Consider the following 15,842-nt stretch of genomic DNA (forward strand, 5'->3'; position numbering starts at 1 on the left):
AAAAAATGAACAAATCATTATGAAACATTAATTAAACTAACAAAGGGAACAAACAATGAACATAGTTTTGAGGTTTACAAATTCAGAGACGTACGGCCTCTGTACTATGATCACACAATTTTATTTCCATCTATCATCACACAACAAAATGCCATTCCAGCTGAATCTGGGGTCTCGTTCTATGGCAGATGGAGCAGATTTTAGTTTCTCCACTTCCCCCCTCAGGTTCCTAAGAGAGTAATAGCACAAGACTTTGAAAGCAACAAAAATACACACAAAACATAACAGTATTAATAATAGTGTGATAAGCTATGCATAATTATATATGCATGAAAACCAAAATCTGAGACCATGACAATTCCCACTCTCTCTTCACCTGTCTCTATGCCTCCAGGATACTTTCCTGCTGTGTTCCACAAAATGAAAGCTCTATAAAGCTTCCTCATGCTTTCACCCAGTCTTCCCCTTTTCCCACTTTGTTCCCCATCTATTCCATTTCACATGATAGGCATGTCACCTGATAAGCAAGTGTGTATCCCTAATCCACGTTCCATCCTCTTGAGGTAACTCAGCACTGTATATGCTTTCCATCAATGACTTCAACATTTTGTTCAGAGGACAATTACCCCTCTATCCTCCATCATATGATGCATTAACCAATAAAGCAGCTAAACCCCAAACCAACTACGATGTTTATAGTAGCTCCCAGACCCAACCCATCTGTACGTCTTACAGTGGAATCTAGTCTCTCTCTCGCTCTGCTTCCTGTGTCATGGGGTCTTCACTCACCCATTATGCAGCTGGACGTCACTTCACGTGAGAACTATGCACCCCCCAAGGAGAGACATGACGATCTTTACCCTTGCTGGTACTGTACGGAGCAGTGTGTGTCTCAAACCAATGCTGTCCCAACACCCCCACCTGGTGTCTCTTGATGTACACTCAATCTCCAGAATTCAGCCCGTGCCCTTGGTTATATCTCTGCTTTCACCTGAGAATATACACACTGCACCACATGGGTCATTTCCTGACAACATAATTTGTGACATTTGAATAACCACATCCCCTGTCCTCCCATCGGTCCCCCAGTTACCAGTTACCAATTCATGTGACATGAGTCCTCATAAACTGATATCCCAACAATGCTACTAAAGTAACCATTGCTACTTCCAAAATGGCCCATGACTATAGTCTCACAATACCCCTCATTTGCGCAGTAGTACAATTCCATGCTATCAATACAGCATTCTTCGCTACTAGTACTGCGCCTTCAGTTACTGCGCCTTCAGTTACTGCGCCTTCAGTTACTGTCCCTACAGCTCCTTCAGTTACTGTCCCTACAGCGACTGCCATGAGAATACCTCCTGCATGTAATCTGCCAAATGTTCGCCGGCTGTTTGAAATTGGAGAAAAATTAATGATTTGGGAATAATATCCAACCTAACAAAACTGAGTCACAGTCATCCTGAAAGTTTACCATAGTGTCTGAAATGCCACTGGTATCTCTTCTACTCTCACCATGATCTAGGTATGTGTAATGTTCAACTAAATTCCCATATTGTGTACAGTTAGCTGTCCTCCCTCTTCTATGAGCTATCTCCTGAAACAATATACAGTCTCTGGGAATGATACTCTTCTATCATGACATCTAACCCATAACACACTAGTCACTACCCCGATTGCATTTTCCACAGTTATAAACATACTAACACATTCTCACATCAGTTAGTCAATATACATCATTCCCTCCTCTGGAACAATGAACACCCTCATGTTCCACCAAACCTAAAAAATATATTGACTTAAAAAGAAAAGAGAAACAAAGTACATGTTTAATAACTTAGCACCACTCATTGATGCTATGTAACATAAACATTCTGAATCCAGGGTAAAACATTTTTTTTTAACTTTCATGGTTGTCCAAGCTATCATCCAGTGATTCCCCCAAACAAACCACCTCCCCTCAGGATGACACTTGGAGATACGTTTCTGTAGAATCTCGGCCAAATAAATATTCGCAGCGCACCCACCCCTCATCGTGCTTTAGCAATTCTCTCTCGCTGTGAGAGAGACTAACAACTAAAACATTTTATAAATTATCCAACCCAAATTTAGAATGACTGACCTCAGTGCTTACTTTGAGTCTAGGGCTCTAAGTCCAGTTTATCAACTTAGCACAGATCATCCCTGTTAGAACACACATTTATAAACCACCTTTTATTGCCTGTCATAACTCTTCTCATTACAGTCCACCCTTGTCCCTGTTTTCCTGTAATGAGTGGCCTGGTAAAGAAAGATCAGTATCTCAATGCATTCTTAGTTTAAATAATTAGCAGGGTGTATACCACCACCCCCCCCCCCCCCCCCCCCTTCCTTCACCCTGCACTTATCATTCTAGCGTGTCTTCTTCAGATATCGTTTACAGTTCATTTTCCCAACGGCACATGTCACATTTCATGGCCCTTGATAATGTACCGATTTTAATATCCAAGTAGATACTTCCGTTTCTCCCACATACACGTGTCTCTCACCTGAGCTTGTTCTCTCTCCACGCTAACTCCACACGCGCTTTCAGCACCCCGGCCCTGGTTTATGGCTCAGACTCTAATAGGAGTGGTAAAAGTCACTGTCTCTCAGTGCACGCCTTTGTCACTCTTTCTTCAGCCGGTTAGTGAGGGTTTTGAGGTTTACACACACTGTCTATGGTCTAATTATTCCTACCATGCATTAAGACACGATCTGACGTCACCTTCCATGATAACCTCAAAAGAGCACAGATCATAACAACAGTTAAGTTTTATTTCTGTTTCAGGAAATTCAGACAAACATTGACTATATACCTTTTCTTAATAACATCGCTAAAACAAATGTCAAAAAAGCATAACATGCTGTTACTGCTAAAACCATTTTCTACATTAGTCCATACTCACTTATTCTACTGGTGACCTCTCGGAAGAGTTACCAGATCATGAAGTTAGTACCCTAACCCCTCGCAGAACTCCCACTCCAGGATCCCAATCTGGTAAAATTTGTATCAAAACAAAATCATAACATGAAATCAGCAAGACATATATCACAATCCATTTGAAGTAACTGTCATCCCTTATTAAGCAGACTGAACACAGTACCACTGTATAAGTACACAAAGATCAGGACCTCAGGGAACTGGTCATTTTCCCTTCCAAGCACATGATAAAAAATGAAAATAAACAAATTCGAATAACTAATCAATTTAGAATTACAACTCTTTATAACTCCCTACGGAAATAATAATAATCTCCTAAAGTAATGGTACAATTTGGATAGAGAATGGTGTTTCTCATGAATTTTATAATTAAATCCCCCTATTCCGTTAATTTCTAATGAGGTTGATCATTCCTCATTAGGAATTTTCTCCCTTTCTTTCCCTGTCCTTCGGAAACCATTAAAATTCCTCTTCAAAACATTTCCATCCTCCTGCATACCCAATTTAACTGAATTGAAAAGACCCCATTCAATAAACCCCACAACACGGCGACAGTGTCTCCCCACCGAGTCTAACGATTCACCGGTCTCCTTTTCCCCATGATTCTCCATAACCACCACACCACATTAAAAAAATAATAATAATAATTTTAGGTTAGGTAACCCCTATACTAATTCCTTGTGATCCCAGTTCATTTTAGGTTAGGTAACCCCTATACTAATTTCTCGTGATCCCAGTTCATTTTAGGTTAGGTAATTCCTTGTGATCCCAGTTCATTTTAGGTTAGGTAACCCCTATACTAATTCCTCGTGATCCCAGTCCATATTATGTTAGGTAACCCCTATACTAATTCCTCGTGATCCCACTTCATTTTAGGTAACCCCTATACTAATTCCTCGTGACCCCTCCACCCTTTCGTCCATTCTAGAATCATATTCCAGAATAAGACGATATCAAACGTAACTTTATTTAAAAAATAAAACCACATAAAATGTCTCATGATTTAAAAAATCGCTGTCGCTGTTAACACGCCCCATTGTGACCAGAATGTAGCAAAATCATGAACTACTCCAAATGCATACCACACACAGTCTACCCCGTTACGTTACTCGCTTCCCTTCTGTGTTGTAACTAGAGCCATCTGCATACAATATTTTACCCATTTCCAATGATGTCTCTTGCAAACCAGGACTGGGTTATGAAGTAATCTGATCTGGGTCACATGTATGCGATTCACCCTCTCCATGCAACGGCATTAATGACGCAGGATTCAAACCACCAATCTTATGTAATTGTAGATTTTCCCCATTTAATGTTAACTTCTTTGTTTGTCCATCTTGCACTAGTAACATGTTATGCTTTTGTGCTGTCCACTATGGTTGCTACTGCCTGTGGAACATAAACTCTACTTTTTGACCCATTGTAATTGAAGCCGTGTTTTGCAACCCCATTTAAAAGAACATTTTAGGTTTGGCAATTCCAATGCTGGCGCTTGACCCAATTGCTTCTTTAACTCGACAAACGCTTCCTCACACTCTTGATTCCACTCTATATGGGGACCCTTCCCCCCCCCCTTTCTTCCACTCTGTAAGTTTCTCAGCAATTTCAGAGAATAACGAAATAAAATGTCTAACAAAATTGAAAACTCTTAACGCGCGTGCACTAAGTTTTTTAAGTACAATAAAAGTTAGTAGAAACATGCTGGGTCCTAAGTCTTTGTATGGTGGATAGGCTTTCAATGGAAAAACAGCCTTTCAAAATAATAGTACTTCCTGGTTGGATTTTCCTCTGGTTCTTGCCTGCCATATCAGTTCTGTTATACTCACATACATTATGTTAACAGTTCTGGAAACTTTAGAGTGTTTTCTATCCAAATATACTAATTACATGCATATCCTATATGCTGGGCCTGAGTAGCAGCCAGTTTAATTTGGGCACACTTTTTATCCAAAATTCCAAATGCTGCCCCCTACCCTAGTGAAGTTAAAGTTTTCATGAGCGTGCAAGGAGTGTTTGGCATTGCCAAAGAATGCATGGTTTCTACCCGATCCCGGGTAATGTGTATCTTGCCCTTAGAAATCGAAACCCCCAAATATGTTACCTCTTGCTTTGCTAGTTGTGCTTTCTCATACATTTATGACCCTGTTCTGCCAAATTGTCTACCAATGTGGTGCAGTCTCACAAAAGAGTTTCTTCGTCTTTTGACGCTAATAACAATCATCCACGTATTAAACCAACACATAACCTACAATTGATACCCTTTTAATGATTGTTTCAATGCAAAATGATACCAAGTGGGACTATTTGTAAATCCCATCGGTACTCTACTAAAAGTTAGGTAAAACGTGATCTCTGTAATCTCGATGAACCACTTATCGATCGAACAGAGACCCGCAATTATCGTTTGGATCACAGGGTTCAAACCTGCCATCAAAGCAGAAGTGCAAATTCTATCAATACACTCCTGTTCCCAGTCCTTCTGTGGCAGCATACTGGTACTCATTCTGGGTTTATCGTGATGCAATCTTTTGTTGATAGAATGCTGATATCAAAACGCTGGTATATTGAGCTTTTGATTCTGGTTTTATGTTTTTATGCCAAGTCATAATTGCCTCCCTGGATTCTTTATTAGATTTGAATTCTCCGTTAGCGGGAAAATGTTGTCCAATTTTATCTAATTTGCTAAATTTATCCCATATTCCAGCCGAATTGGTAGAATGCTCGGGCGCTTCTTTCAGCACCTCTATGGCTTTATTAAACACTGCTAGCTCTATATGTCACGTTCTGACCTTAGTTATTTTATTATGTCTTTGTTTTAGTATGGTCAGAGCGTGAGTTGGGTGGGTTGTCTATGTTCTTTTTTCTATTGATTTGGGATTGCTGTGTTCGGCCTGGTATGGTTCTTAATCAGAGGCAGCTGTCAATCGTTGTCCCTGATTGAGAATCATACTTAGGGAGCCTGGTTTCACTTTTGAGTTGTGGGTGTTTATTTTCCGTGTTAGTGTCTGTGCCACACGGGACTGTTTCTGTTTGATTACTTCACGTTTATTGTTTTGTTCTGTGTTCATTACTTTATTAAAAAACATGAACACTTACCACGCTGAGCTTTGGTCCTCACCTTCTTCCACCAACAACAGCCGTTACACTATATTACGGGTCCGGTCCGTCTGTCACCATATCAATAGATATTAATCCCTAAACACTCCCAATGGTGTTCAGGGTATTTTACATTTCTTCACTCCCGTCTAAAATACACACCTTTTATTAACTATGTGCTAAGATAGCACTACACACTTCCCCGGATAATAATTAATTGGTCACGGCACTTAATACTTTGTATTAGAACCGATACCATAGCATCTGCAAAGTTATTACTGGAGAATACGATTTCATAATGGCTTTGTGCCATATCTCCTCCAATATCCCTATTATTGATAACACACATCACCAAAATTATTCACACTTGTCTTCATATTTCCACATAATTGTCCATGGTTCAGTACCCCAACAGGTCACACAACTAACCTAACACACACACTTTTATGGCTACTACAACTAGGCTCTCACTCAGTTATAGGTTATGCAGGGAACCAACACTGCCGGAATTTACCCCCTAGGACTTACCCTTTGCAGGTTCCAGCCTACCAGGGCTTACCTTCTGGGACTCACCCTATATTTATAGTAATCACAGGTATTAACCCACTGGGGTTTACTATTGACTTTATAGTACTAGCAGGAACCAACCTACTAGGGATTTACCCCCTAGTACTTACACTACAGGTACCAGCCTGTAAGAGTTTACCTTCCGGGCCTTACCATTTATAATAAAGCTAAGACCGGTCATTACACAATGGGCCTATAGAATTAAACTTAGGCTCTCCAGGTCCGTATCCCATAATTAGTTCAGCCAACGATCCTCATCTCCCCAAGATGTCAAAATTAGTGGAAACAGATATACATGTAGGAACTAGCATACCTTGTTTCTTGCCAGCTCTGCTCCACTGATCTGGACTCTTTGGTCTGACTACAAATTGTGGTGAATCCTGTCGACGCCGCCTTCTGTTAGGCTCATATTTTTCAGAGTAAATAACTCACAGACACTAGAAAAGCTTTAACCAAGTTTAATTCTTCTCAAAAGTTCTGTACAGCTGTAATTCAGACAACCCAACATTTCTCCCATCACAGATATATATATATATCCCACTTAAGACACTCCTTATCTCCAATCCTTACATCTTATGGTTCCACAGGAAGAGGGTAGTAAACCTATATTACTCCCATCGGGGATCTGACCTCACCTCCTGACCTCAACCCCTCCTTCACCTAGTCCACAGATGTCCATCTGCCTCCCCTATAACAATCCTTTGATCTCCTCCCATCCACCCAGCACATTCCACAGCCACTCTGTCTTTCTACAGATCTCACTCCTTAAGTATACTATGCGTCTGATCTATCATGTCTTCAATATCTCAATGTTCAAAATGTCAAATCCAACAGACGGTACTATGGTGTTGTTGACCAGCTGGTGATACAATAGGACAGATGAGAGAAGATCATTGCATGTAAATACAACTTGGCTGCCTGTGTAGAGAGTGAATTCAAAACATTTCAGAGAATATACAGTATCTGATACTGTGGACATATTTTTTATGTGTTTTTTTTAAAGTTTAAAGTATAGGATAATGCCCAGATTTTTTAAAACTCTTGTCTGCTCAGATTTTTTTTCTGTGGATGAGTATGTCTGGGTACACCTGTCCGTTTAGTTTTGTGGAGAAGTACATGCTTTTTTTAATCAAAGCACTTGAGATGAAGATGGATAGCTTGGAGAGGATGTTGTGGCTAACAGTGTCAAAGGCTTTTCTGAGGTGGAGAACTGCACCTACAACACCTCGTTTGTCCAGCTTGGCCTTGATCATCTTTAGGAGATAGCAATATACATTTTCTGTAGAGTCTGTAGAGTGACCTAAACTGCATGGGGTGAAGGGGAAAACTACCCACATTCAAGTGGGCTGTTAGCTGTTCCATAACCACTTTCTCTGAAACCTTGGAGATGACAGGGAGGATACTGATTGGTCTGTAGTTGCTCACGTCATATTGGTCTGGTGATTTATATATTGGTGTTACAATAGATGATTTCGATGCCGTAGGAAATGTGTTTTTACGTATTGAATGGTTCATTATTTGGGTGTATCAGGATTTCTTTGTACTGTTTTAGAAGTGTGCTTTGAAAGACCACAATGTCAATGGATTTAAGGTGTTTTTTCCTCCATTGACGTGCGAGGTATGCTATGTAAAGGATTAATGCTGTTTTCTTCCTTTCAGTTAGATGTAATGAAAAAATTACTGAATAAGAATAAACATTATCTCTGGTATACAGCATGCGACTCTTTCTGAAGTATGACATCATACATTATCAATGACCAAGGACACAGCTACTGATAAAAATAGAATTGATTTATTTGATCAAATATGCAACAGATGGATGGTATAACATTTAAGTGTAATTATTGTCCACATCAATACACTATAGCATTGGCCAATGATAGTCATACAGGACATAGAAGGCAGATTCCAAGTTTAAATACAGAAAGATAATTACTGGAACGGACATTCCCTTATGTGTACTTTCACATTGTTGTGGTCTGAGGGGATTTCTTCATTCTCGTCATCCTATTTATATAGCTCCTACATCCATTAGGAGGAATGTAACACAGGGAAGATAAAAAGGGAACTCAGGGTGAAATATAAGTTTCAGTTTCCCAGCAGAGGATCAGCTAATAGTTCACTTCCTCCTGTCCCAATTAAACTCCATCCCACCCAATGAAAGTCATCACATACTCATAACAGGAGATAGCTCTGAGTAGGCCTGTCAGCAAAAGGGTATTCTGATTGTTCTGACACATGAAAATGAACATTTCAATATATTCAGTTCCACGGACAACTACACATGCAGCATATGGGGTTAGTTAAGTTTAATTGTGGTGTTTCTCGAAGCTCTTAACCACATTGTGGTGCATATCTAGAGATGTTTATTTAACCTTTAACTAGGTAAGTCAGTTAAGAACAAATTCTTATTTATAATGACAGCCTACCCCGGCCAAACCCAGACGATGCTGGGCCAATTGCGCCCTATGAGACTTCCAATCACAGCCGGATGTGATACAGCCTAGATTCGAACCTTAGTGCCTTAGACCACTGCACCACTCGGGAGACCAACTACACCAACCAGCCCCAGTTGATATTTATTGGTTTGTTTTTTTAAATGATAGATGTAGTGCTACATGAGGGTGTAAGATGGGTGTGTGACTAAAACTTTTTTAGTATGTCTTCAGAGTAATCTACAGTGGTGGTACTTCCTTCCTCCACACCCCATTATAACTACACTGATAAGAAAAACACAAGTGTAATAGATGAGAGTTTATAGGACAAATTTCAAACAAAAACCCAACAGCTTTACACCAAACCATACATGTAACATTTCAAATCAGGCATGGATGGACTGAACTTTAAAACCTATTTTGTTACTGTCAAAGCCTAATTTCTTAATTGCTTATAAAATGTTTTATATATCAGATTACTCATTTTAGGTCTGAGACATTTCTGACTCAGACCTGAGCCTCAGACGAGTTGGTGGCCCGTGAGAGCTGTGACTGTCCCTTGGAGTACACAGAGGAACGCAGAGTCACATCCTCACTGAAGACCTTCTCAAATATTTTACGTAGAGAAACCCTGACCCTCTCCTTGAAGTCCTGACCCATGAACACATACAGGACAGGGTTGAGACAGCTGTTGATGTAAGCCAGAGAGATGGCCAGGGGGTCTAGAGCCCTGGCCATGACCTGGGAGGCTTCCTTGCCATACTCGATCACCAGTCCAATGACATGATAAGGCAGCCAACACACAAAGAACGCCGTCACCACAACCAAAATTATCTGGAAGGCCCTCTGGGATTTAAAGCGGCCGCTGCTCACCCTCCTACCGATCAGCAGGTAGCAGACAGCGATGACCAGTAGGGGGATGAGGAAGCCAAGTATAAGCCTGGTGATGTTGGTGGCTTTGATAGGCGACTGGTTGCCCTCAGTTTTGTCTTGTAGGTGGTTATAGATGCACAGTGTTATGTTCATATCATCATGGACTACAATTTCTCTGTAGATCATAGAGGGGAGGCTGAGGAGCAGGGCCAGGACCCAGACCAGACCACAGAGCAGCCAGGCCAGGGTGATGCTCCGGTGGTTCTGGGCCCAGACAGGCAGGATGACCAGGGCAAAGCGGTCCAGGCTGATGAGAACCAGTGTGAAAACACTGGCGAACATGTTGAGTACAACCATGGACGGAAGAATCTTACACATAGCCTCTCCATAAGGCCAGTGAGAGTTCAGTATGATGTCAGCTATGGAGAAGGGTATGGAGACACAGCAGAGAAGGTCTGCTGCAGCCAGGTTTACAAACCAGACAGTGTTGACTGTCCTCTTCATCTTCACTCCAGCTATCCAGATGACAAAGGCATTGCCTGGGATACCGAGGACACAGGCAATGCTGCAGAGAACTATGGACAGCACCCATATGGATCGATGCCCTTGTTCTGACAGAGAGGTTTCGTGTAACGGGTCATAATACAAGTCAAACTCCCCATAAGCTTCTGTGACATAATTCTCTAAGAAATTCCCATAATGCTCTGAGAAATCCATGTTGTCCCTATGGAGAAATTGACACAGAATGTCACTCATATTCTGACTTAATCATTAAAACACAATCTATGTTCTAATGTAATGTTTCATGGCATTGAGGATTGTCATTGACGTCAAATAACCATTCATGATTGATGGAAACTGTCTATATGGCATGTGTAACTACATCCTGGTATTAGAGCATTTCGTATTATTCTATAAGTAAATCTGAAAAATCAATTTATGTTACAAATTAATTTATGGATGTCCAGCATCCATTTTATATGTTCCAACTACAATTTGCATTATATGTTACGAATTTGCAAAACATGTTATGTTACGAATTCTAGCTAGGTGGCTAACTTTAGCTGGCTCGCCAACGTTAGTTAGGGGTCAGGGTTAAGTTTAGGACTTAGGTTAAAGGTTTAAGGTTAGGCTTAAGGGAAGGATTAGCTAAAACGGTTTTAACACATTTTTCGCCTGCTTTGAGGATAAAACCAGTGTTAGTGTGTTTACAGACATATTCAATCTCTCCCTATCCCAGTCTGTTGTCCCCACTTACTTCAAGATGTCCACCATTGTTCCTGTACGCAAGAAAGCAAAGGTTACTGAACTAAATTACTATCGCCCCATAGCACTCACATCTGTCATCATGAAGTGCTTTGAAAGGCTAGCTAAGGATCATATCACATCGCCTCTACCTTACCTGACACCCTAGAAGACCCACTTCAATTTTCTTACCGCTCCAATAGATCCACAGACGATACAGTTGCATTTACACTCCACACTGCCCTATTCCGTCTGGACAAGAGGAATACCTACGTAATAATGCCATTCATTGACTATAGCTCAGCCTTCAACACCATAGTACGCTCCAAACTCCTCATTAAGCTTGGTGCCATGGCTCTGCATCCCATCCTGTGCAACTGGGTCCTGGACCTCCTGACAGGCCGCCCCCTCAGGTGGTGAAGGTAGAAAACAACACCTCCACATGAAGTGGTGTAAAGCTCACCACCATTGAACTGTGGAGCAGTGGAAACACGTTCTCTGGAGTGATGAATCACGCTTCACCATATGGCAGTCCGACTGACAAATCTGCATAGTGCCAACTGTAAAGTTGGGTGGTGAAGTAATAATGGTCTGGGGCTGTTTTTCATGGTTCAGGCTAGCCCCTTAGTTCCAGTGAAGTGAAATCTTAATGCTACAGCATACAATGCCATTCTGGATGATTCTGGGCTTCCAACTCCATGGCAACAGTTTGGGCAAGGCCCTTTCCTGTTACAGCATGACAATGCCCCAGAGCACAAAGCAAAGTCCATACAGAAATGGTTTGTTGAGATCGGTGTGGAAGAACTTGACTGGCCTGCACAGAGCCCTGACTCTCAACCACATCGAACACCTTTGGGACTAATTGGAACACTGACTGCGAGCCAGGCCTAATCACCCCAACATCAGTGCACAACCTCACTAATGCTCATGGCTGAATGGAACCAAGTCCCCGCAGTAACGTTCCAACATCTAGTGAATAGCCTTCCCAGAAGAGCAGAGGCTGTTATAGCAGCAAAAGGGTGGACCAACTCCAAATTAATGCCCATATTTTTGGAATGAGATGTTCGACGAGCAGGAGTCCACATACTTTTGGACATGTAGCAGTGATTCATATGTTAATGTAAAGAATATTTGCTGGTCTGTGGTGTGTGAATGTGGAGCAACCAGAAGCTGCACTTGACACATGAAATTGCTTATTCCAGTTGCTAATAAAATGGAAGCCTCTCAGACATAATCCAGGTAGAATCAGGATTTCCCCAGTTTAGCTGGGGGAAACGACACACCACTGATGGAGTAATGCCGGAGTGTCTATGTATGCGGATGACGCAACACTATACACGTCAGCTACAACAGCGACTGAATGACTGCAACACTTAAAGAGCTGCAGTTAGTTTCAGAGTTGGCGGCAAGGAATAAGTTAGCCCAAAGTATTTCTAAAACTAAAAGCATTGTATTTGGGACAAAACATTTACTAAACCTCAACTAAATCTTGTAATAAATCATGTGGAAATTGAGCAAGTTGAGATGACTAAACTGCTTAGATTGTAAACTGTCATGGTCAAAACATATTGATACAGTAGTAGCTAAGATGGGGAGAAGTCTGGTGCCACAAAAAAAGGACTTAGGAAAATTGCAATTGGCTCAGAACATGTCAGCACGGCTGGCCATTGGATGTACACAGAGCTAATATTAATAATATGCATGTCAATATCATCTGGCTCAAAGTGGAGGGGGTATTGACATTGAATGAACTGAGCTGTCTGCCTAAACTACTGGCTCACAGCTTGGACACCCATGCATACCCAACAAGACATGCCACAAGAGGTCTCTTCACAGTCCCCAAGTCCAGAACAGACTGGACTGGAGGCGCAGAGTACTACATAGAGCCATGACTACATGTAACTCCATTCCACATCAAGTAACAGATGAAAGCAATGAATTTAGATTTTAAAAAACAGATTAAAAAAACACCTTGTGAAGCAACACAAACGTAGGCACAGACATTACCAAACACACACGATAACATGTACTATGCACTCCACACACACAAACACACACACGCACACACGCACACGCACACACACACACATGGATTTAGTACTGTAGATATGTGGTAATGGTGGAGTAGGGGCATGAGGACACACAGTTTGTTGTGAAATCTGTGAATGTATTGTAATGTTTTAAACATTTTATAAACTGCCTTAATTTTGCTGGATCCAAGGATTTACGTACAGAATAATACGAAATGCTCTGAGCCTAGGCTGGTGACTAAATGGGGATACATAATAAATACAAAATGTAGTGTAGCAAGTAGTTGAAAAGTTGCTAACTAGCTAAAATGATCAAGCTGTTCGTGTTATACGCCAGCCCATCCACCCTACTTTTGATTTTGCCTTAAGTAACCATCTGTCTTATGCAACCATACCAAAAGTACCATATTATTCCAAATGAGGTGTCTCGGATTTACGTACAGAATAATATGAAATGTTCTGAGACTAGGCTGGTGACTACAATGTAGTCAGAATGTTGTTTGTTAGTTTGCATAATTAGTAACTGAAGAGTAAATTTCTTCTCACAACGCCACAAAGCTGCTGGTAAAGGCATTTATAATTTACTGCTAAGCTATGGTCTATCACAGTATCTTCCATCCACAAGTAAATAACTTAAACAGGTACTACACAAAAGTTCACCTACAATTCTACTGAAAATACAAATAAAACCTACCCCATCTTTGAGCTTTCCTTTCTAAATGTTGTTTTCAGTTTTTAACCACAAGAGAGAACTGAGGCAAACCCACAGGAAACTACATCAGCAGCTGTTGATACCATCTATCCAACAACATCCGATATATACAGTAGGCAAATCCTTACCAAAGCAATTCCCCCCAATTCTAACCACAGATACATCTCTCGCACATTATTGGAATAAACTCTGCTGTCATCAGATGAAAGCTGAAACGATGGCTATGCGTAGACTTATAGACCTACAGTACATCCAAAGCATTTGACACGGTTGATCATTAAATATTACTTTCTAAATTGCATTAAGGTTTTCATGATTACACATACAATTAGTTATATAGTTATGTTTATGATAGAGAGCAATTTGTTCATGCAAACAGGTGCGCATCTACCAGGGCCAAGATATCCTGTGGAGTGCCACAGGGTTTGGTAATTGGAATTTTGTTATTCCTAATCTATATCAAGGTCCGTGCTGCTGTGTTCCGTACTTCCCATTCTCTTTGCTGATGATACCAATTTGATTTTATTGCACTAATTAATGAAGACAAATGTTCTGAATGGTTCCAGATAAACAAATTATTTTTTAAATGTAAAAAAATAAATATCTAACTTTATTGTATTCACAAGTAAGAATAAGAAATATTGTAAAAAATATATATAAAAAAAGTGGCAGAATCTTAAATCGGTGGGAATTAAATGAAACAAGTCACATCCACTAGATTCCTCTGAGTTCTAAATAATGAAAAGCTATCCTGGAAAGATCATATTCAATAATTTGTCTGTAGCAAAGTGAAGAAATCTTTTGGTATCATCAGAAAGATTACTGGTTTGGTTAATCAAGCTTGCTTGCTCTATACTATAGTTTAATTTAGCCATATCTCAATTACTGTAACATTGTCTGGGCCAGTACATACGCCTCCTACCTACACAAATTACTCATCATACATTTGCAAGACTAGCCACCTCTATTTGCCCGGTTCCGTCTGCACCTTAGTTTAAGAAACTCAATATCTTGTCTATTTATGACATTAATGTATGCCAAATATGCATTTTTCATCTACAAATACTCATACCTCCCAGGTACATCCTCTTTCCATTGATCATCCTTGAGATGTTTCTACAGCTTGGAGTACACCTGTGGTAAATTCAGTTGATTGGACATGATTTAGAAAGGCACACACCTGTCTATATAAGGTCCCACAGTTGACAGTGCATGTCAGAGCAAAACAAAGCCATGAGGTCGAAGGAATTGTCCTCAGAGCTCCGAGACAGGATTGTGTTGAGGCACAGATATGGGGAAGGGTACCAAAAGATGTCTTCAAAATTGAAGGTTCCTAAGAACACAGTGGCTTCCTTCATTCTTAAATGGAAGAGGTTTGGAACAACCAAGACACTTCTTAAAGCTGGCGGCCCGACCAAACTAAACAATCGAGGAAGAAGGGCTTTGGTCAGGGAGGTGAGCTCCAGAGTTCCTCTGTGGAGATGGTTGTCCTTCTGGAAGGTTCTCCCATCTCTGTAGCACTCCACCAATCAGGCCTTTATGGTAGTGGCAAAACGGAAGCCACTCCTCAATAAAAGGCACATGACAGCCCGCTTGGAGTTTTCCACTCAGACCAGAAACAAGATTCTCTGGTCTGATGAAACCAAGATTGAACTCCTTGGCCTGAAGCGTCACATCTGGAAGAAACCTAGCACCATCACTACGGTGAAGCATGGTGGTGGCAGCATCATGCTGTGGGGATGTTTTTCAGCGGCAGGGACTGGGAGACTAGTCAGGTTCGAGGCAAAGATGAACGGAGCAAAGTACAGAGAGATCCTTGATGAAAACCTGCTCCAGAGCGCTCAAGACCTCAAACTGGGGCGAAGGTTCACCTTACAACAGGACAACAACCCTAAGCACACAGCCAAAACATCACAGGA

General features: G+C 41.0%; 1 protein-coding gene across 1 annotated transcript; it reads right to left on the reverse strand.

Moving 5' to 3' along the window:
* Window positions 1-8,398: 8,398 nt before the first annotated feature.
* Window positions 8,399-14,168, reverse strand: c3ar1 (C3a anaphylatoxin chemotactic receptor). Its single transcript, XM_020484882.2, has 2 exons — window positions 13,906-14,168; window positions 8,399-10,660 (listed from the first exon to the last, which is right to left on the reverse strand). Exons 1-2 carry the CDS (start codon window positions 13,908-13,910, stop codon window positions 9,571-9,573), a joined length of 1,095 nt encoding a protein of 364 aa, XP_020340471.1. The 5' UTR covers window positions 13,911-14,168; the 3' UTR covers window positions 8,399-9,570.
* Between the last annotated feature and the right edge of the window lie 1,674 nt (window positions 14,169-15,842).

The sequence above is a fragment of the Oncorhynchus kisutch genome, linkage group LG6, assembly GCF_002021735.2.
Source record: "Oncorhynchus kisutch isolate 150728-3 linkage group LG6, Okis_V2, whole genome shotgun sequence".
NCBI lineage: Eukaryota > Metazoa > Chordata > Actinopteri > Salmoniformes > Salmonidae > Oncorhynchus > Oncorhynchus kisutch.